This window comes from Pogonomyrmex barbatus, unplaced genomic scaffold, assembly GCF_055798465.1.
Source record: "Pogonomyrmex barbatus isolate J1 unplaced genomic scaffold, ASM5579846v1 scaffold12, whole genome shotgun sequence".
Classification (NCBI taxonomy): Eukaryota; Metazoa; Arthropoda; class Insecta; order Hymenoptera; family Formicidae; genus Pogonomyrmex; species Pogonomyrmex barbatus.
This window is the reverse complement of record NW_028297108.1, coordinates 2,176,537-2,198,974: the sequence shown is the minus strand read 5'-3', so window position 1 is coordinate 2,198,974 and position 22,438 is coordinate 2,176,537. Positions and strand designations below refer to the sequence as shown.

At 33.9% G+C, this 22,438-nt stretch overlaps 1 protein-coding gene across 2 annotated transcripts in view; it reads right to left on the bottom strand.

Moving 5' to 3' along the window:
- Positions 1-14,425, bottom strand: part of LOC105426441 (Dpr-interacting protein kappa) — a 164,260-nt gene extending 149,835 nt beyond the window's left edge. The window contains exon 1 of one of the 2 annotated variants that reach the window (XM_089071388.1): positions 14,126-14,425. In XM_089071388.1, coding sequence (XP_088927514.1) covers positions 14,126-14,198 — 73 coding nt within the window. In that variant the 5' untranslated portion in view covers positions 14,199-14,425. The remainder of the gene's footprint in view (positions 1-14,125) is intronic. The other variant, XM_089071387.1, reaches the window with a different exon arrangement.
- Between the last annotated feature and the right edge of the window lie 8,013 nt (positions 14,426-22,438).

The window sequence follows — 22,438 nt, the reverse complement described above, 5'->3', positions numbered from 1 at the left end:
TGCAATATAGAAACGCTCGGGGTCTCTTTAACTCTGAGGCTAAGCTCTTTGCATCCGCATCCGGGGCCTGACTGTGTTTTAAGTAAATCCTCTCCGTTTTACCCCAGTGTGGTTCTAGATATGGTCGGCGAAACGACGGCCGCGATAAGCGCGCCAATTTGGCACAGGTATGTGGATAATCCATGTGAGATGTTCTATATGATCGCGCTTTATGTACATCGTAAATAACCCGACTTTCTCGGACCGTGTCTATGCTTGGAGGACTGCATCCGTACCTACGAATCATTGTAGCAGTTCCGGGTGTCTCGTTTCCCGATCGATATCGTGTCGTCTTATCCAGCGATGCGAGAGTATCTTCGTGCGCGTCTTCAATCTGACCTGAAAGACCTCCGTGCTTTAGAGGAGGTACGTCTGTAATACAGCGACACACTCATTGTCGAGACTGCATGAGAACGCGTTGCATTTGTGACGAATACGGGATAGCTGTTTGAAGAGTACCGACACGCTTGTAATGCGATGTAATTGCGACTGCTCGAAAGCCCGGGAACAATCGAAGGTTCCCTTTGCCAGCAGCATCAGAGATCACTCTCTTGATTGTATAAAAGGATGCGAAGACTGCAGAGTAAGTTGCGACAAGTCTGAATTTTTTAATTAAATTGGAGAACATTACAAAATACGTTCGCTCAATGCTATTTTAAAAAACTTAAATTATTTTAAAAAACTTACTACTTCTTCGGAAGAATAAAATTATCTGACTCATTTTGAATGGAAAATATAGATATCACAAGGCTATAATTTTAACTTGTAACATACTTGTAACGTTGTACACTTATTTAATAAGTAAATATATATATAACAAAATCTATATTTAAAATAAAATCTTTAAATTACTAAGTAATAGAATTTTTAACGTGTAATTATGATATAAATTTATTTTATCCAACTATGTCAAGAAATAGCGGTTTCAATTCTCGTTCTAAAAATGCTCCATCTTCAAGGTATAACACTTCTTATGCCGGCTGATATATTTCACAGTCATATGCAACAGGCCGTTTTTCGATGTTACCCCAGTGTGGTTGCATTGTAAAGGAATTCTAGAGGTGAGCCCTGGTTTCTGCAGAATAGCTAAATCGCATGTTGCATACGTAACATAAGACATATCGCCTTCCGGAAGTACGTAACACATTTCCTGAGAAAACGTAGGTGATAGTCATAGAAGAGAAAAATTATAATGATTACGTTGGTGCGCATTTTAGCAGACATTTTCAGAGTCGAATGAACGTAGGAACTATTTGCAATCACAAAAGTGATAATTTAAAACAAGCGCTACTTATAAAATCATTGCTAACATTTATCAAAGATATATGCGAAAACAATTTTTTTTAATTTTTATGTTTATATATGAATACATATCATCATAATCTCCCGTAATTATATTTTAATTATATTCTAATGTCGAAAGAAAAGCCTATTTACAATTTCGTCAAAGAATATAGTCAAAGCCGCGAAGTTTGTTGCAAACTTTATGAAACATCCGATATATTGCATAAACAACGTAGCAGCTGATACGTTCCCGAGTATCTCAGTTATTCACGTATGAAGACACTGGTGAATGCTGATGTTCAAAAGTTATAAGAGCGAGGGAAGCTTCTTCAGCGGCTCGGATGAAGCAGGATAAACGCCGCATACAAAACGTACGAGACGTTCTTAACTTGAAACTGCCTCCGACACCCCGAGGCATAAAGACGAGCCCGCTTACAATTCAAGGCATACACCCGTACGGCACGGACAGTAAGGAGAAACCGGACCACGGTGGATTCCCGCGTGGTAAACGAATTAGGGGTTGATTTCTCGGGTAGGTAGCCACCTATCCACTCTTCTCGAGTACAACGACCATCCTCTCCAGCGTAGCCGTATCGCCCGTCCTTCCGGTTATCTATCGTCCTCTCACCATGAATCGAGGTAAAGGGTTAGGTATACTCGTGGGCAGCAAGCCCGACGAGAGTGCCATGGCACGAGAGATAAAACCAATCACATGGCACTATACACACAGAAATTTATTGCCGCAGATTATCTGGCGAAAGTCCAAACACAAACACATTTCTTCCTTCGGCCACTCGTGAGACGGATCGTTTGGGGGGACGAGAAGGAAATATGAACGACGGGAGTCGTCGGATGAGAAAAAGAGAAAAAGAGAAAGAGAGTTTGGTATAAGGAGGAACGCGACTTGTAAGTGGGATAAGGGGAAGATACAGCGAGCGAGAGAGCGGAAAGCTTCGACGATGGGCGCGGGTCGTCGAGCTTTCTGCTTGTTCCTTACCCCTGTGCTCGTCTCCATCCCCGCGTTCGGAGTTCGCCGCGTTTGAACCTTGCGGAAGCGAGGGGATTTCTCCGGGAAAGACGTGCATCGCTTTTTATTGTCGGGTAGACTGTTTGAACAACAGCTAACGTTCAAGCAATCCGAGCCCTACTATGCGTAGCGCTGTCTGCGCCTTCTCTTCTCGCCCCCTTTTCTCACTTTTCCTTCGTTCCTCTCTGAATTATATCGCCCGCGATTTTAACTACGTGTTCCGATCCGTTTTGCTCCTTTTGTTGCCCCGCGCATGTGTGCAATTCATGCATTTCTCTAGAGAAAATAGATTACAATTTATCGGACTAAAATAATGCAAGAGCTATCTGCTGGCTGACGGATGTATGAGATAATCTCATAAGTAATATACATCTAGTTGCTAAAACGAATTTAGATGTAATATTTAATCCTAATTTATGTACATTATTTTATATAGAGATAACTAGAAATACGTGTGATTTATTAATAAATTTTGTACTTCCTTATTTGTAAAGAATGTATAAAAATTACATTTAGAATAATATAATATAATAATATAAATAGAAATAAAAAGAAAATAAAACGTTTGAGTTGCAAAATTATTTTACACATCTACTTTATTTATATTAATTATTATATATTATATATTAATTATATTAATACTTTATTTAATTAATAACTGATGTTAAAACTGAAATTATATATGTCTGCTATTTGTCAAATAATCTGTTGAACAGATGTCACAACAAGTGGTTTTATAATACACTAAAGAAGTGTTCGTTTTGCGAACGAGGAAATGAAAGTACTTAGTGAAAAATAAGACATAGTACGTATGTGCATTTGCCAAGAATATCCCGAGATCCAAGAACTGATATCTGCTTCTGTATCCTGGCCAATAATCTATCTTCGAAAGTAACTTAACGGGAAATCGACGTCGAACGCGGAGTAGAAGCTGAACAGAAGCAGGCTACGCAATGGAGCGGAGTATTTCCAGCGGTAGGAACAACATTTTCCAAAGGGATGGAGCAAAGTGAAGAAGTTTTCCTATCGTTCGCGTCCGATATTTGCATAGCGAGATCAATACCAAGTATTGCTAGATCGAAGGCACTGGAGAAATACCTGCTACTGCATACGACATACCTATGTCGTGCAAAATAACATCGATTATAGATCTAATTTATTTTATTTACAATTAATACATATTTTTACCCTGGGAGATGTAGCGATAACGAAATAATGTAAATAAAAATCATATTTTATATAAAGTATTTTTCTATATTTATTTTTCAAATAACCAATTATTTTGTGGACAATATTTTTGAGTAATTAAAACTATCTTTAGATTATTTTCTTAACAAAAGAAAAAAGAGAGAGATAAAAAGATTTATACTTGTTATCAATATTAAATCTAAAATTAAGACCCTGTGACGCGAGAATTTAATTTAACAACTATAATTAATCGGGCTTTTAATATTATACAGTACGCTCTAAAATTCTTGGGCATATATCTTAAAGATAGACTATCTAATATCGTATAGAAAATACGGCTGACTAGTCTTCACTCAGCGTTCCCGAATGTCATTCAGAGCAGATTTGAGAAAATGGCGGCTTTTGTCTTCTTCTAGGTAGCCCATTCATAGTCGTAGAAGTGGACGATGAAGCAATCGTTTCAAATCGATCGTTAGTAAGAAAGTCGTTCGGAGGATCTTTCGGCTCAAAAAGAAGAGAAAGATATCCCGGGAAAGTTTCTACCTATAATCGTGATGCGGTCTTTAATCTAAAATTGCGTGAAATCTGGATCCTTCCATTCTGTCTATTCACTCTTTTAATCCAAAATTACTGATTCTAGAAAAGAAAAATTTTAAGGCAATGAAGCATTTAGTAATTCTTACATTATCTGAATTTATACATGACATAATTACATTTCTGTGTTTAAAATATTATCAATCAATTATTAAGCACGTATTAAATATGTAATTCCTGATAAACTTAATTATTATTAATTCCTCAATTCTAACCGCGGTGCAGCTTAAGTACGCAATTATCGATAAAGTACTGTGCTTTGAAACAACATGGTATTATGTAAAATAACAACCAGTATAACAACCAATTATATGCTAATAATTAGTCGACTGTATACGCAATAATACAAGTTTCCATGGTAAAGTTTCTTGTGCATAGCGCGTACATGTCGTAAACATACTTAATAACATAACCGCGTTAATTAACGGCAACGATTTGTCTTTCCGCTAATGTTTCCTAATATCTAATAATGAACCAATAAACATGGACCCTATATACCTCTGTTTACCGTTACTAAACAGTTCGCTCATTTTAGTTGATTCAGTATCCCGTTGCTTCTCGCAAATCAAGCTTATTCAGCATTGGAGCGGCCTTTAATTTGCGCAACAATGCTTTTCACGCGCAGCGCGCTACGCGGTCAGGTTTGAACCCCCCCGTTAAATGTTCTTCGCGATAGAGTTCCATTAAATATTATCGTGACATTAGGATTGTCAGTAAACTTGGGGCATATCCGCCGTGGCGGCCTGGGAGCGGGAAAAGTTCGCCGAGATGTCAAACAGTTTCTACCCGCGAGTACCGACAGACCGTGAAACTTCGGGACGATGTGCCCGCCATTGCTGGATACAATACTTCTTGACATTCCCGCCACGGCAGACTCGCATGCTTTATTAAGGAGTTAGCCCGAGGTCTCGAAAGGTTAACATGGATTACAGCGACGAGGCTTCTTTCTAATACTCCTAATTCTCCCCTCCCTCCACTCACCCTCACCCCGCCCAACTTCCAACTTTCCTTTTGCGCTTCACCTTCTCAAGCGCTTCGTGCTCCGAGAGGTGCCAAGGATACCGAATCGATCACGGTACCCTACTCGCAACGGCGGAAAACGGACCGTGTAAATTTCCACCTCCGCATCGTCGACGTTTCTCATTAATCGCTGATCGATCTCCTTGCCGGGTGATTAACGTCTCGTACAGCGATAGACGAAAGAGTAACGGCAGTGGAGTCAAAAGGGGAATCGTGATCGGAAGAGGAGAACAATCGAATGGATAGAGACGGAAGAGGAAGAGGGAGGGGGGGAGGGGATCGGTCAGCAGACAGTTGAACTAACGGGTCCCTAAAAGTGAAGGGCGACGGGCATAAGGGTTGAGTGCGCTCCAAAAAGCTTTCGATACTCCAGAAATAGACACGGAATACTACTATAGATAATATGGTTGGTGCAGGCTACGTGCGAGATCGTAACGGCTGTTAATTTATCGTACGCCATAGCGGTAACAGCTATTCGTCTTCTACACGTCACATAAGTATGCACTGGCACTCGTTGAGGTATTGGAGCGTAAGGAGACACAAGGCATAATTTCCTCTCGCCCCACTCCCGTCACTATGAAGTACATAATGAATACGCGCACCATGGTTGCATAGCTGTGTCACGTGTCACGAGGGAAACTTTGAGCCCTTGTCATCATGAAACAGCAGTTGCACGCATTACACGGTGTTGTTACATGGCATTTGAACGGCGATGACGATAAGAACGGATATCTCACGGCCAGGAAAAGAACTTGGAAAGTTTATTACGTGATAATACCATTTTCACCAACAAAAAGCGTAATCTGATATACGTTGCATTATCATTCAAGATGCAAAATTCGATAACTTATTTGCTACTGCAATCTCTGCGAAAGTTCTATTAAGATATCCTAGTTTATGTTTCCCTCGTAAAAATAGTTTGCATATGCAATCTAGACTTTCCATATTTTTTTTTAAAGTCTGGATATAAATGATTTTTAATAAATATAAAAACATATCTTATTATAAAAATATTTCTATGTACGTATATAAAAATTTTAAATCTAGCTATAAATCATAGCATAAATTTAATAGGACACATGTTGTAAGCTGATTATTTATCAAAATAATTTTAATGTTAGCCGATAAAAAAATTACCAGAAAAATATTTGTAATAAAATTAAACATTACAAATACGAATTGAACTAACATTCAATGAAATGGTAATCGTTATACTCGATTACATCGTTCTACTGATCAAAGAGTAAAAAAATTTACTCTTAAGAAGATATATTTTCTTCCGAGGAAGCTCGAGTAATAGCGTAAATTTCACGCCGCGATTTTGCTGTTACTTATCGAGAAGCACGACATTTCCTTCCTGAGAAGTAGCAGGTTTCTCCGAAAATAAATCATCTTTTCTTATTACATCGTCATACAAACGCAATATCACGTATTCAGTATTGATACGCGTAATCATAGATCTTTTCTTCTCCTAAATTTGACCATTTTGTAGGAAACTATGTTGGTTTTCTATTTTTATATTATGATTGAAAAAGTATGACGTATAGATATATTTAGAATCGTTCAAATTACATCATAATATTTGATGAAAAAAAAGATAAAACTCCAATGAAATAAGTTAATAATCGTTCCTACAAGAATTCGATAAGTTTCATAAACTTGAGACCTCTAAGAACATGGAAGAGTGGACATGCTATATCAATACGATATATATATATATATATATATAGTATATAACTTCGTTAAACATTTCAAGAGAGACTCTGGTTGTACTAAACAGTAAATTTGATTGAAATAAAAATGCACGTGATAATTTCTTAGCATATTTTCAAATATAATTGAGGAAAAAGTATAAGAACAAAAATACAAATTGAAATTTCTGACTTTTAATTTAATGTATAGAAAACATATTCTACACGTCTTACATATGTGTATATATATATATGTGTGTGTGTGTGTGTGTGTGTGTGTGTGTGTGTGTGTGTGTGTGTGTGTGTGTGTGTGTGTGTGTGTGTGTGTGTGTATGTATGTGAATTTTTTATATTTTTATATGTGTATATATATATATATATATATATATATATAAAATGAAGAGTCTAAAATAATCTATCTGTGTTATTTCTAAAATATTAAAATTGACAATATAAAATACGAGTTTCTTCAAACAAACTAAAGAACAACTTTTAAAAAAGTTATTTTAATTGTTTTGCTCTTAAATTTTTTTAAATATTCTTAAATATGTATGTTCTATTTCTACTAAGTATATCCAAAACGTGTATCAAGAGAAAATTTGATTCTCTATATAAATATATATTATAAATATATATATATATATATATATATATATATATATATATATTCTCTATATAATGTTTGTGTGTGTTCCCTTTTGTATAGAACAATAGCTCCGACAGCAACCTAAGAGCTTCCGTTTTTAGGGAAACAGAAGATTCATCTATCTTCGAATTGGTCGTGCATTTATATATATATACATTGATACATGTTGAGAATATAAATATGTAATTCATACAAAAAAAGGTATAAATTTTTGTTAATAGATATAAGGTCTGTTAGATATATTATTAAATTTTTTTAACTAATAAAAATTGCAATTTTGGTTAATTAAAAAATTGTCAAATTATTTTTATATTTTAAAAAAGAAAAATTTGTTATATCAAAATAAAAATTATTTTCAATATGGTATATAAAATAATATAATTAAAATAATGTGCGATTATTTAATAATTTTATACAACTTATGAAATTTTTAAATAAAATTTATTTATATAATTTTTATTTTTAATTACTCAAGTTCCTTTATATATCTCTCTTAAAGAGAAAGTTGATTTATCTCAGACAATATATTTTAATTTTGAAAAAGAATATTTTGCTCAATTTATTAGTTAAAAATCAATCCATCTCATCTATTTTAATTCTTTTTCTTGTAATATGCTCCAAGGAAATGTCTTTTCTCTTTGTAGGCCTTTAAAAGCGGTACAAGTATCGATGCATGAAAACGCACTAGAACTGGAGAGACAGAATCGGTGTCGGCGGTTGCGGCCGTGTCGGCAATCTGGACGTGCGCAAAACAGCGCTTGCAGCTGACGTTTTACACTTTGCGGTGGCTGATGGCAGCCAGATAGGTTCCTCGAATTGTCCTCCTTCCCGCGCGCAATCATCCTTGTCGCTTCAGTCCAGCAAAGTTCGCACAACTTGTCCTGAGGACTGACCTCAGAATTTTCATGAAAATTTAAATCTATCGGGAAAACAGCCGTCTTTTTCACTTCCCAACCTTTGCTTAAAAGTATTTTGCAACCCGGAGAAATTGGAAACTTTCTAGGACATCCATATATTTACGTTTAAAGCTCTACATATCCATTTTTTTTTTAAAAGTATTTCGGTCAGAAGAATTTCAATATATAATATAATAAAAAAAATGTTTTATTAAAATAATTATCTTTTTTGAAAGTATAATTTTGAAAGTATAATTTGTCATGTTACATTTATTAACTTTTATTTTATTAAATACTAATAAAATAATTAAAAGGCATCATGCACAATGTATATGTATAATGTATACACATACATCATATGCTGGCTTAAATATTTCTTGCATTTTTCCGCAGATTCATGTAATATATGGAAATGTTTAAAATATAGATAATATATTAAAATAAGATAAAAAGGAAATCTAAAATTTTTTAACAGATATTGTTTAATGTCGATTACATAATTATATATAATTTTGAAAACAATGTCCAAGACAGAAATGGAGGTTCTATGGTGTACGAGGAACAGGAGCCGATTGGCGATTGGACGGGCAACCGCGTGGAAATTAATTAGCGAGCCAATTTAACTTTAACGACCGTTCGATTCCATGGAGTTTCCGGCGAGGTATGTACATTGATAATAATTTCCCCGAATGCGCACCACTACCTTACCTATTGGAAAAGTTTTCCAAGTTAATTTTCTGATCGTGCCTGTTGATTTTATCGTGAAACAAGCTCACACGGAAGGTGCATTTTATATTCTTTGCTTCTATAATCTTAAGTATAAGCATATATTCAGAAGTATAATCATAATATAATTATGGATATGCTATTGCAATAAACAAACAAATATTTATCTTGTCTGATATGTAACATGGTTAGAATTAAATGCTAAAGAAAAATATCGTTATGTTAACATTTATCGCACGTTCGTATGTGTGCATACATGCACGTATCAAACGTAACTTCTTCAAAGCAAGTACGATCTTTTGCAACAAGATTTTATTTCCGTAAGAGGATCCGAAACTTTCGATTACAGCTCGGACGTATCTATGCATCGTGACCCCTCGACCAATCGATCGCTCTGAAATTTTTATGAAGTAACAAATCCGCTATTGCATGCACAACTCTAAAGTTTTAAAATCACGCCATCTTGAATCGAAATAATTGAATGCACCAGGTATATAAGCACGTTAGAAATTTTTTAGTAATGGGAATGTTTACATAAATTTAATCTGTTTTAAATTAAGAGTAATATTTTACATATATTTATATGTTTTATATTTAAGTTCTAGTTCATGTATTATTATTATTATTATTATAAGTATGTTTAAGCTCAAGGCAAATATATAATTTTCATTTTGATGGTTTATGAAAATTTGTTATACATGTTGTTATTTATATAAATTTTATATATTATACATTAAACTGTATGCATTTAGTACACTGTAATTTAATTAATTAATTTAAGTTTATAAATCCAACATTGAAGGCAATTTTTGTTGATATATGTGTACAGATTAATGCATAGAGTTCTTTGATGCGATTAAATATAAAAAAAAGGGCTAATATTAATAAAGCAAGCAGATATTTTATCACGTGTTGCCTGTAAGCTGAGTTTTGTCCAGGAATGAGCCGTTGTCCATCGGGATTTCATCGGACATGCAACGAGACGAACTGACGAGAAAAAAAGACGCCCCACGTCGGCGCAACTGCGCGTCCTGATACGTTCGCGTCAACTCGCTAAGTTAAATTTTCAACGATGTTCAGAAGCGCCCAAGCACCGAACATCACATAAGAGATCGTCCGCTCAGACACGCGTCTCTATTTGCATAACAGAGGCGCGTTGCATAATGGAAATTGCCCCACGTTGTATAGCATTGCGTGCTTGCATCGTGTGCACACGCTGCTCACCGAGAAAGAGAAAGGAATTTCTCTCATTCGCGTGCTGGCGAATAATTAGCAGGCCTGCCCGTGACATGAAGTTTGAAGCTGTTGCTGACTGGATATGCACAGCTGCCTTACATTTCTCGCATTCCTTAGGCAGATTGGGGTCACTAAATAAGAAATTACCTCGCACGAATGCAGTCCACGAGTTTTCCGATTACATGGAAGTAAATCTTTCTCAACAATGCAACTCGAATATTTCATTAATCTCTGCTTGATTTTGTTGTGGATAAAACACGATAATCACGAGAAGACCTTAACTGTTACTCCCGTAGTGCAGAACACGGTATATGTATAATTATTTAAATTATACATTATCGTATTATTGATATTGACACATCTCATCTCTTATTATTGATCTATCTACCTTTGATAACAATTTTCTTGATTAACAGTATTCTCTCTTATACGTAATGTATTTGTTCATATTTTATTACGTCTTATTACCAAATTTTTATATTCGTTGGACAAGATAGAATCAAATTTATCGTATGCTTTCTTAATATTTAAGTTTGTCTTTTTCTTGAAACATTTCTATACTTTGATGTAAATACTTCTTACTGCCTCTTATGTCGATGACGTGACGCACGTGCATGTATAAACATGCTACTCACTTTTTTCATTTATTTTCATTTTTAACAGTAATTTCGAATAATTACACGTTCACGTCGCTTCGCGAAGTAGGAAGTAGAAGATTGATTGCAGATGCAATGCCTTTGATAATGAAAACGCATAAGCTCTAATCGTCCGCCAAGCTTTGAAATTATTGATACACTAACGTTCTAATACCATCAAATATCATCAAATGTACAAGGAAACGGATACGATTAACAATGATGCAGTATTTCGATAAGACGATTAGATTTGCGTGCAAGCAGTTTCGATTAATGATTGCTATGTGATGCTCGAATGTAATAGTAATCGATAACGTTTGAATGCAATCCAATTTTAAAAGTATTTTGTAGGTTATTCTTTTATCTAAATGCTGCAAGCGTGCAGCATTTTAATAGATATCCTAATGGAAATTATGACATAAAATATCACGCTGCCATTTATATTTCCTTCCGTCCGAACACGGTTATCGGGAAATAATTGTATATCACGTAATCACTCTACAGTATAGACTGCAAAACATTAAATTCGCGATTTATTTCACGTCCAATTTTGCTTCCATTTATTACGGCATTGCAAAATCATATATCACGTAAATATTGCTTTAAAGCAAACTATATTTAGTACAATATACGCTCATCGCTTAAATAATAATGCAGGGTAGTAATGTATCCCGCATTCAAAATGATATTATTCTAAAGAACCCAGTGATTAATAAATAGGTGTACACGTTACTGCAAATTTAAATATATCAGTATTCGTATCAGTAATCAAGATATATGTGTATCAAAGTACTATATATAAATATCATGCATAAAGAATATCTTACTAAGAAATAAAACTGGAAGGGAAATTCATTATTAGGTTAAAAAAATATAATAAAAAAAGGAAATAATAATGTCAAAAATAATTATAAGTAGAGATAGTAAGAAACAATATGTGTACTGATTTTTGCATAAATACAGTAATTATTATACTCGACTTTTCATTTATCACTTTATACATTATTAAATTATAAAATCGTCCTTTTTATATATTTTTATACTTCTGACAGCTCTCCAGCATTATTATATCTTTGTAATTCGTTGACTGCGTGTCACTGATTCTCTGGAGAATTCTTCCGAGAGAAGGTAATACTAAGAATCAAACATTAATCTTTTTCTTTCTGTCTCTCTCTTTCTCTTTAAACTTTAATTTTTACTCTTCTAGCAATCACTGGATAATGAATGAGATGAAATCACGATTATTATATGTATGTCTGATTGAAATTCTGGCTCTATCACTGACATATCAGTAGAAAGTACTCCGATATCATAAGAAGCATTTGCCCTCTCTCATTTCTCATGCAACTTATATGACTTTATTAAATCACTAATGTATTTTGTTTCATAATTGCAAATTTTAAATATGTCATTTATTTCCAATAATCCATATCATGTGATGTTGAATCTTATTGGATTCCAATCGGATCGCAGAGTATTCGCATTCATTCTTCTCATAACTTTTTTTTTTATATCTAATCTATTTATTTTATTTACACGTTAACATTGCATCTGCATATGCAGATTATTGCCGAGGCAAATACTTAAAACGCTATTATCAAATAATTGCTGTTATAAAATCCTATAATATACTGTAATATAATGATATTATTATAGTATAATTATTATTCACTCTAATGATCAATTAATAATTAATTTATCTAGACTTTATAATTTTGCAGAAAGTTTAAAAAAATAAAAGAATTAATAATAACAGTAATTAATACCGATAAAATTTTTAATATTTTACTCCGGTATATTGTATTAGAAGTTTAGTAACTCTTAATGTTTAAAAATTCTAGACTTTTATTTATTTTAACAATATAACTACGAGGAAATTAATGTAAACGAACATATGATTCGTGCATCTTAAATTCATTGTTTCGTACCGTCCGGTACCTGTGCACAGTGTATACACAATATTGATCCGGGCTATTCGCGATTTACTTGTTCTTTTCATCCGCGTTGCTCTTGTTTCCATCTTTAAAAATGTAAAATGGCCAATAGTCATGCCCACCCAATCTTTCATTCGATAAATCATCGATTTAGTGAACTGCTTTATTCCTAGCATCTTTCCGTGTCATTTTACAGCGACTGCTATTATTCGCCGCTCGGTTCCGCTAACAATACCAATTAGCACTTCCATAAATTCGGAGCTTTTTCCGTTTCCCTGCGGATAATACTTCTGTGTCACGCCACTATGTGCACTCCACAAATTCTCATTTAACCATGTACGCGGTTTTATCGTTATTTAAACCTTCGTTTTTGTACGCTGAAAAATTTACTCAAGAACTCAACATTTCGATAATTCGGTTTATGTGACTGTTAATAAGCATTAATGCGTTAATTTAATTTCTCCTTAATATATTTTTATGTTTATATTTACATTTTTTTTCGTATAAATGAATAAATTTGTTTTTAAAGTATTCTATTTCCCGCTCCCTCTCCCTCTCTGATTTATCTTCAAATATCTATTAATCAATAATACATAAACATGAAATCTCTTCGAATGCATTAAATACGGAATTTATTATATCTTAAATACGAAGACTCCATTTTTTCATTAATTTTATTTTTCACGTCAATGTGTAAAATTTAATTATGTTGACCAAAGAAGAGCAACGATATGAGAAAAACTGCATACACTCCAATATCTCCTACAATATTACGAAACTAGAACAACGCAATAAAAAGCATTAAAAAATATACTGAAATGGTGGCATGACTTTATGAAGAAAGTTTCGCAAAATGGCATGTCGAGTTAAGTCAGATTTATGGTATAACCATAATGGATGGTATATACGAAGAGCTTGCATTCGGATGTCGCGGCTTCCTTATGCATTTCACTGAGTGGACTCGTCTTTTTTTCTCCGCACATTACAAATTTAATATTTTAATTTTTTTAATTAATATTATCTATCACCATGACATAATTCATTACATTATATATAATCGAGATCCTCTCCTTTAAATTTGAAACTTAGAGTTTTTTAATAAAAAAATTCAGAAACGAAACATTTTTCTGACAAATGATGATTAATTCTTCAGGACTCAGAGACCGTCTTATTGTCCTTTCGACAGAAAAAAATATCGTGGAGACTTACCTTCGGATGAGTGCACCAATGTAACGAAGATCCATGCGGTCCACGGGACAAGGATGGCAGTGATTATTGTCATATTTATTATTCTCGTGATTATTTTTTAGTTTAATTCCCGTTTAATTTTCGTCACGTACACGCACTGGTACAAAACCTACGCGAGCCGGAGTCCAGATGCAGACTGACTTGTCGTACGGAGTCCAGCAGGAGCAACACGACACGCATGCGTCCTGGCTTCCACGTGCCTGTCTCTTTCGTATCTTTACTAGTTCACAGGGACAATTGTGATTTCCCGGACATCCTCATTCTATCCCGTTGCGTAGGAGGACTGAAAGACGTCTTCGAACATCTGTACATATGATATGTTATCTAGCTTATCGTCCTTCGTATGTCATCCTTTCTCGATGTCAAGTCTAGAGATTACGCAGCCTTGCACAATGCACTTAACAAACGCGATTCATTTATTCATCACCATTTTGAACCTCTTACAATACAAGAGGATTTGCGTCACGTATATTCATGTTACAAAATATAGATATTTCACATTCAAACCGAATATAAAACTGAATGACAAAAGAATGATCTCCCTGTTCTTTTACCAAAGAAATATCTTTAACAATTGACGAGTCGCACAAGTCTTCCACATGCTTGGTTCTCTCGTATTTCTACTAGTCACAGAGAAACAATTGTAATTTGGATATCTTTGTTCTATTTCATTGAGCAGAGAATACTTTTAAACGGATCATACAAGACTCTATCTATCTTATAATCTCTTTTGTATACATCTTCTTTTACTTAATGTTGATTTTCACTTTGTGAGAGGTAAGAAATAAGAAAAGAATCTTTCGATTAAATTAAAAATTATAAAATATATAATATATAATTAATCATATATAATGAACGTATCAAGATGTATAATATTAAAAGAAGATGGCATTACAAATATATATATATATATATATATTTTTTTTTTGTTTGACACATTTATCACAAATTATTAAGTTTTTTAAAAAAAATGTGAATAATATTTTAATATTATGGAGAATTTAACGGTTAAACAAGGAATTTGTGAAAGAAAAATCTATTTTAAATGCAAAATAGAAATAAAAAAAGTCATGGTCTTGTGTATTGTAATAAATTGTAGAATTTGTTGAATGAGATAAGAAAACTGTTTTTGCAAGTTTCAAAATATATTTGTTTATCAGTTTGATTATATACATGTATTTCTTTATTACAGAATAACTCTGAATATAATAAACTAAAAATGAATAAAAATAAAAATATATTAATAATAGATGCAGAGTACACATTAATGAGTAATTCATATATTTCTTTCTAAAATATCAAAAAGCTTCTTAGAAAACTTAGAGGACCAAGAAAACTTTGAATGTATTTTCTTTAAACTTTTTCTTATGTATTTTTAATTTTATATCCTTCCTCCAGTCGCTTCTATTTCTTAAAAAAAAATAGAATGTGCATGAAAATAATTTATTTATTTTAAAAATTTAAAAAAAGAAGGAATATATTATTTAATAATTTTATCATTGATTAGATTTGCTTACATTTTATCTTCATCTCTCTGTTTTACAGTTTCTATTTTATTTAAATCTGTTATCTTTAAAAAATGTGAATAATAAATGTAAAAATTCTTTGAAATTATTCATTTATTTAGATTTGGTAAAAAAGGGTTTTATTAAGTTTACCAATGGAATTCTCATTTCTGTCACATACAAGTCTATAATATTGTTAGCTGAATCTATGTTACAAAGGACGAAACAAAAAGTCAAATTTGCACGATTCTTTCAAAATCCGATTGCTCTCACTCTTACTGGAAAAGAATGCATCAAGCATCCCTCATTGTTTCCGAAATTAATGCCGGAAACCGCAAGTCTGCCTTTACAAACGGCGCCGCGGCGCGTATACGCTTTGATAACGCTAGATGCAGGGGAATAGGGAAACGGAATGGAAATAATTCGCCAGGCTGTTGAGGCAGCCTGGGATTAGTGTAAGCCGTTAGAGGTACGTCCTCGCTTTTCGAGCGTGCGTGCAGCACGTTTCTTCTCTGAGAGTGTTGAAGACAGGGGCACGAGCAGAGGGAGCGTTGGGAACGGTCGAGAAGAAGAAAGGAAAGACTGGCAAAAGGCAAAAGAAGGAGATAAAAGGAAAGATGCGAGAACGACGCCGGAAGTGAGCAAACATATTCCACCGAACGGGCGTCGTTAGCGCGGGATTCAGCCTTCGACTTTTCGCGTTTGATATGAATTTTTCTTCTTTGCCGGGTTGGCATTAATGTGCGTTTTTCGTTCGACGGATGTCCGACTGTGAGTGGTGCACGGCGGTGGCCAACGAGGCGGAGTCGCGTTCGAAGCGAGGAAGTCAAACGAGAAAACTTCGTGGATTAAGCGCAATCAAGTACCGATAATTCCCTTGTGAATCGCGTCTCTCGCTCTTTCTTTATCTCTTTCTATCTTTCTCTCCCTCTTTTTCCCTCGCACTTTCTCTATCTGTCGGCTGGAAGGATGGGTTAGAGAGGACCTTTGCGTGTCCCACCTCGAAAGAAAACGAATTGTTCAGATTGGATACCACCCGTGTTCGCGGCAAACGCTATCTCTTATCCCGACATCGACGCTCGCGAAAGTTCCCGCGGGCGTTATCTACCGAATTAATCGAGAAGTTTCTCGGCTTTAACTATATAACATTAATTTTAATATCAATTCGACGGTTCGTGATATATTCTCTTGATGGTATTCACAGCTCTTGAATGCTCACCGATGCGAAGGCGACGTATCATGTAAGTTAAGAGACGAACTATAAATCACATAGATCTCCAGTAATATTTTATAACTTAAAAAAACAAGAAAAAAATAATAATAATTGATTTAAGTCAAAGATGGAACAAATTTTGTACTTTTTAACTGTAATTAATATAGTTTCTCTTTTAAAAAAAATATTGATACAGTTCTAATTTTCAATTTAAAAAGTTAAGTTTAAATTACTAAAGCTTAAGTTACGAAGCTACGCTTAAATTTATGCTTTAAGAATTCTCAGAAAAATTATGCGCTTCTAATTAAATCTTTACGATGACAAAGTAATTTTATGCGGTACGATCCTAGTTATTAAATCAGCTTTTATCAAATCTTTTACATAATTATCATATGGAAGATCATAATTTTTATTTTAACTTAAATTAAAACAAGAAAGCTTTAAGAAAATGTAACATTGTTTGCATTTTTTGTTTAAATTTTTCCATATTTATGACACGTAATCAAAACTTTGTATGAAAAAAAAGAGAAAAGGAAAGAGGAAAACACTATATATACGACTAAATATATACTATCTAATGCGAGAGAATTCACCGAGTATTATAGTAACGTTAGCTCAACGCGTCGTGCAACCACCATCAATCGTCATTATTTCCCAGATATGGCATTTATGGTTGAAAATCCTGAAAAATAACGTCTGCGTCATTCTAGATATACACTATGTATTCTGTATCTCGTTCTCACTATATTGACATTAGTAAAAGCGATACCAATGCAAAAATTAGTCTTCCCAAATAAATATCTTAAATTACATATCATAAGTTACGTATTTACATAAACAATAATATATAAGCGAATATAATTAAAATTTAATTATGTATATACAGTCAAAATATCTTATCATGTCTTAAATAATTTGCATCAATAATTTTAAGTTAATTACATCAAGTTATATCATTATGTATATATATATTTTTTTACATATATATGTTATTTTACTATGCGCATGCCTAGTATATGTGTACATATACATACATACATAAATACATACGGATCTCTTATGATAAATCCGATATCAATATAAAGTGACTTTTTATTAAAAATAAAGAGTTTAGTTTAAGTTTCCAATATAAGTAAATTTTTTTATTATTAATAATAAAATTCTTTATCAATTAGTAAATTTTTACTAATGCAAGAATAAATATAAAATTCTATAACATTACATATATTTCATATAATTGGATATCTTTACGAATTAAAGAATTTTATTACAAATGTAGAATATGTTGCAAAAATTACTATGTTACTTTATCTTTTATATATGTGAATTAAAAAATGGTATATAATATTACATATTGAAAATTTTTATTACTCACGTAAATGCATTTGAATATTGTAAACATTGAAACGCCGAATATTTTTCTAATAATTCACTAATATTTTAACAGATGAGTTTTATATTTAAATCATCATTTATTATTTCTTTTTTATTTTAAAAATGTCTATTTTATATTGTTACAGTATAATCTTACACAGTATATGTACCATTTTTATATTTTATATAATATATAGTAAAGTTATTGTTTATATCTATAAATGTTTGGTAATAATTAAAACGATTATTAACGGCAAAAGTGCGAATTGAAACAATAAATAATCAATGCAACTAAAGTTCCTCTTTTATTTTTAAAGCGCTTCTTTTATTTTCAGCAGTGCAACAGCGAGGCAGATTATCCTATTTAGCAAAACCTGTAAACTATATGATAATGAAACTAATAATTCGCATTCGTTAAAGCTTCTCACGTTCTATGTAATTCACTACTCTGAGTACAAATGGCTCGTAACACCCGTGCCGTTAATGTTAATATACAACATAGTCGCACACATGGAGCATCAGATTTCTAATTCTAATAAATCCTGCGCGGGGCGTGCCTACTTAGATTGCGCCCATGAAATACCGGCAAATGGACCCTGTAATTCTTAAACGAACAACCCGTACGTGAACGCGGGCAAAAGTTAGCCGCGAACTTCTACTCGTCTGGCGTAACCACGAACGGATGTTCTGAAATAGAGCAATGCTTAAAATATAAAATTGGGTATCATAAAAGAACGATCGATAAAAACTATATAAAAGGAACGCTGAACTCATTAATCAACGTTCATCATTTATTGAAATAAATATTTTTAAGAGATATAACAAAATTAAAAATTTTATATTTCTAATCTCATAACTTTAATACACAACAAATAATATCAATATTTCATAAATTTCATATTTTAATAAGAAATTTGTAATTTTATTTTTAAATTAATTTATTTTAATGATTGAAAAGTTTTAACATTGAACATGCATCTTATTTTGAAGTAAATTCAATTTTATGTTATCTCACAAAATAAAAATTTCATGTTCCAACAAAACAATGTATCATAGATCTAAAGAAATCAGATTGAAAACATTTCTTCATCTGTATTAGCTTTTTACCTAATCTTGTTCGAAGAGTATGTGTCATTATTTTCACATGGGACAGTGCACCATGCTTGCGATGTATCGGGAAGTCGTATACGACAGTCGCGTAGACGAAGATTCGAGACAGCAATAAAACTGTATCAAGGCGAAAGACACGAAGCTTCGGTACGATTCTGTTGCACGAACTGGCGGCTGACGGTTCCGAAAGGATGACGTTATCTCACGAATTCCTGCGCCGTAATCTGGCATTTATGCACGTGTACGCTGCATACAGCTCGCCAGGTCTTCAGCCGCCAAGTACAAATTCTCGAATTCCCATTGCTTATACGTGCGAACATGAACGTCTTTGAACGTCACGTCGCGTCGGCTCGCGTTTCCGCTAAAACTTTTAAACTCTCTCTAATTTAATTTACCGTTTAATAAAAAATAGTATAGTGAAAAATTTTAGTAAGAAACTTAATAGTGAAAAATTTATAGTAAGAAACTTACCAAATTGATCACAGAATTTTACAATATAGAATGTTGTAAACATTTACACATGTACATTCCGGAATTAATTAAAAAAGAAAGACTATGCATGTAAATTTTTTTGATAAACTTCTAGATTAAAGACATGTTAATAAATAATTAACAAATTTAATTTGATAACTTATAGGCTACGCGAACTCCACAACGTTGCTTATTACTTTTAGCTTACGCTATTAACCAGTTTCATTGCTCTACAGAGTATATTATATTACTTTTTCATTGCTTTCGATATGACGGATAGTGAACTTAAGATAATACGTTCCACATAATATTTTAAGAGCGTCGGATTAAAGGACCAAAAGTTCCTCCAGTTTGAAATCGAAACGTCTGAGACATTTCATGGCAATTCCGCGCGCTGTCGTATTTCCATGAAGCGTGTCACTTAACGGTGAGAGCGCCTTAAAGTTTTAAGACGGTAACAAGTCGACGAAGGAAATTAAAGCACTTTTCAGAGAGTCTACCACACGGTCTGCGTAGAAGTAGTTAACGAAACAAGTGGTTAATGAATTATTGAAAGAGCCGTCCGCGTGAGCTTCTTAGTTCTTTTCACTAAAAACCTCCCCTCCCCTTTCCCCATCTTTCTATCTTTCTCTCTTTCTCTGTACACGAGAGCGTATAATTTTATAATATGACTCATCTCAAAGAAATAAATCTCGCTTTATATATGTCGCTTTATATATAAACCATAAGATATTTTCACGGAATACTGTCGCCATAAACTGCAGAAAATAATAACCGAATAATAACATTGATTTTAATGTTACACGGTATATCTTGGTTGAATTTACTAACTAGTTGTACGAATGCATACTAAAGAAATGTAAAAAGTTCTGTTTTATTGCGGCACGAAGTGTCGCAATCTTTAATTTGAAAATTTTAATTAAGTCTGACATTAACATTGCATGTTCTTTCGTGCCTTGCACGCTTATCAGTCTCGCGATCGAATCAATATTTTAAAAATACAAATTTAATATAACACAAAAAAAAAAAAGAAAAACCTGAAATTCTACTTAAAAAAATGCAACTATATGACGTGGCACGATGTGAACGTGCGGAAGCGTGCTTTAACTCCATACCAACCGGGCGAAACGCACGCCTTGCTCGCAGTTTGATTAAATCGGTTGCCATTGTAAACAAGAGCGTCCGGAAACCACCGTTAAACATTCACACGCAAAATTCAGATGCAAAAATTACGATATGCGTCTGCGCTCCAGCCTCTGTCGGTATGATGTATCGATGCGCCTCGCGACCGCGATGAAAAAAACGTCGAAACGATTCGTAAATAGAAAGCTCCGGATTCATTTGATCAGCCGGTGACAATTCCGCGGAAAGCGCACGCATAAATATATAAACCATTCCTCTCCGGCAGCACGCTCGCGCGCGCGCAATCAATCACCGCTGCATGCACTTGAATGACTCGTACTACTTGTCAAACGCAGGATTCTAGTGAATTAAACTTTGTATAGATGAAATATGTCTCATGCTCGGATGAGATACATTGTGCATCGTGCCGTTCCCATGAATTATCTGCGTCGATTCATATCTCATTGCGATCACTATTATTTACGCGTTTCACTTTAGCGCGTTCGACAAACTTATAAAAGTTAAAGAAGTTGTTAATCATCATACGCATATTAACGCAAAATAAATTTTATTGCCCGTCGCGAATACGCGACTCTATTATTTCATAATCCAATTTATAGTATAAGTGACAAGTTGCATAAGATAGGAAAGGAAAGGACCCGGGGCAATTTGCAGGGAGAGCACGTCACATCTTGTAACGCCGTCCAATGATAACATAAATATCAGTCTTTCGAAGAGGAAACAGCTCGTCGCGCTGCCACAACGTGCGGAGGCGAGTAACACAAAAGGGTGGCCGTGCAAATCCGGGAAGCTGCCGGAACAAATGCGGCATACACACATTCTTTCCCTCGTTCGCCATCCCTTTCCGAAGCATTACCGCCAGTCTACACAGAGACCAGGCAGCTAGTGGATCCTCGACAGTATTTCAGTGAAGTATCTAAGAAGTGAAATGAAATGTAGAGGGCCGGAGGCGTGACTCGAACTCGTATGAGTCGCACCAGATGTTACAATATTTACTGCGAGAAAGTCCCCTTCCCCTCCTCCCTCCCCCTCCAACCACCCGTCACACACGTCCCCGATGGTCTCCTCGCTCGGGTTTTCGCAATGCTGCTTAATAATATTAATGTTCCAACGTAATGACGAGTGAGGAAGCACCAGCAGAGTCTATTTTCCGGTTGACCTTCTGTCAAACTGATTCTCGATAAACTCGGAATTGAGAATTCCTAGAGTAGGCCTTCTAGGCATTCCTGTTTCTAAAAGTTTAGTTTCTTTCTGAAATACAATCACACAAATAATAGCTGACTTAAATTTAATGTCTACTATAATTCTATTTGTTTTATATTATTATATAAAACAAATATTTACCGAATAGAATATTCGATAAATTATGCACAATTTTGCTCTAGTAAAATTTAGACGCAAATAAGGGTGTCTTTATTCATTCCTGAATTATAAATAATTTAAAATTAAAGGGATATA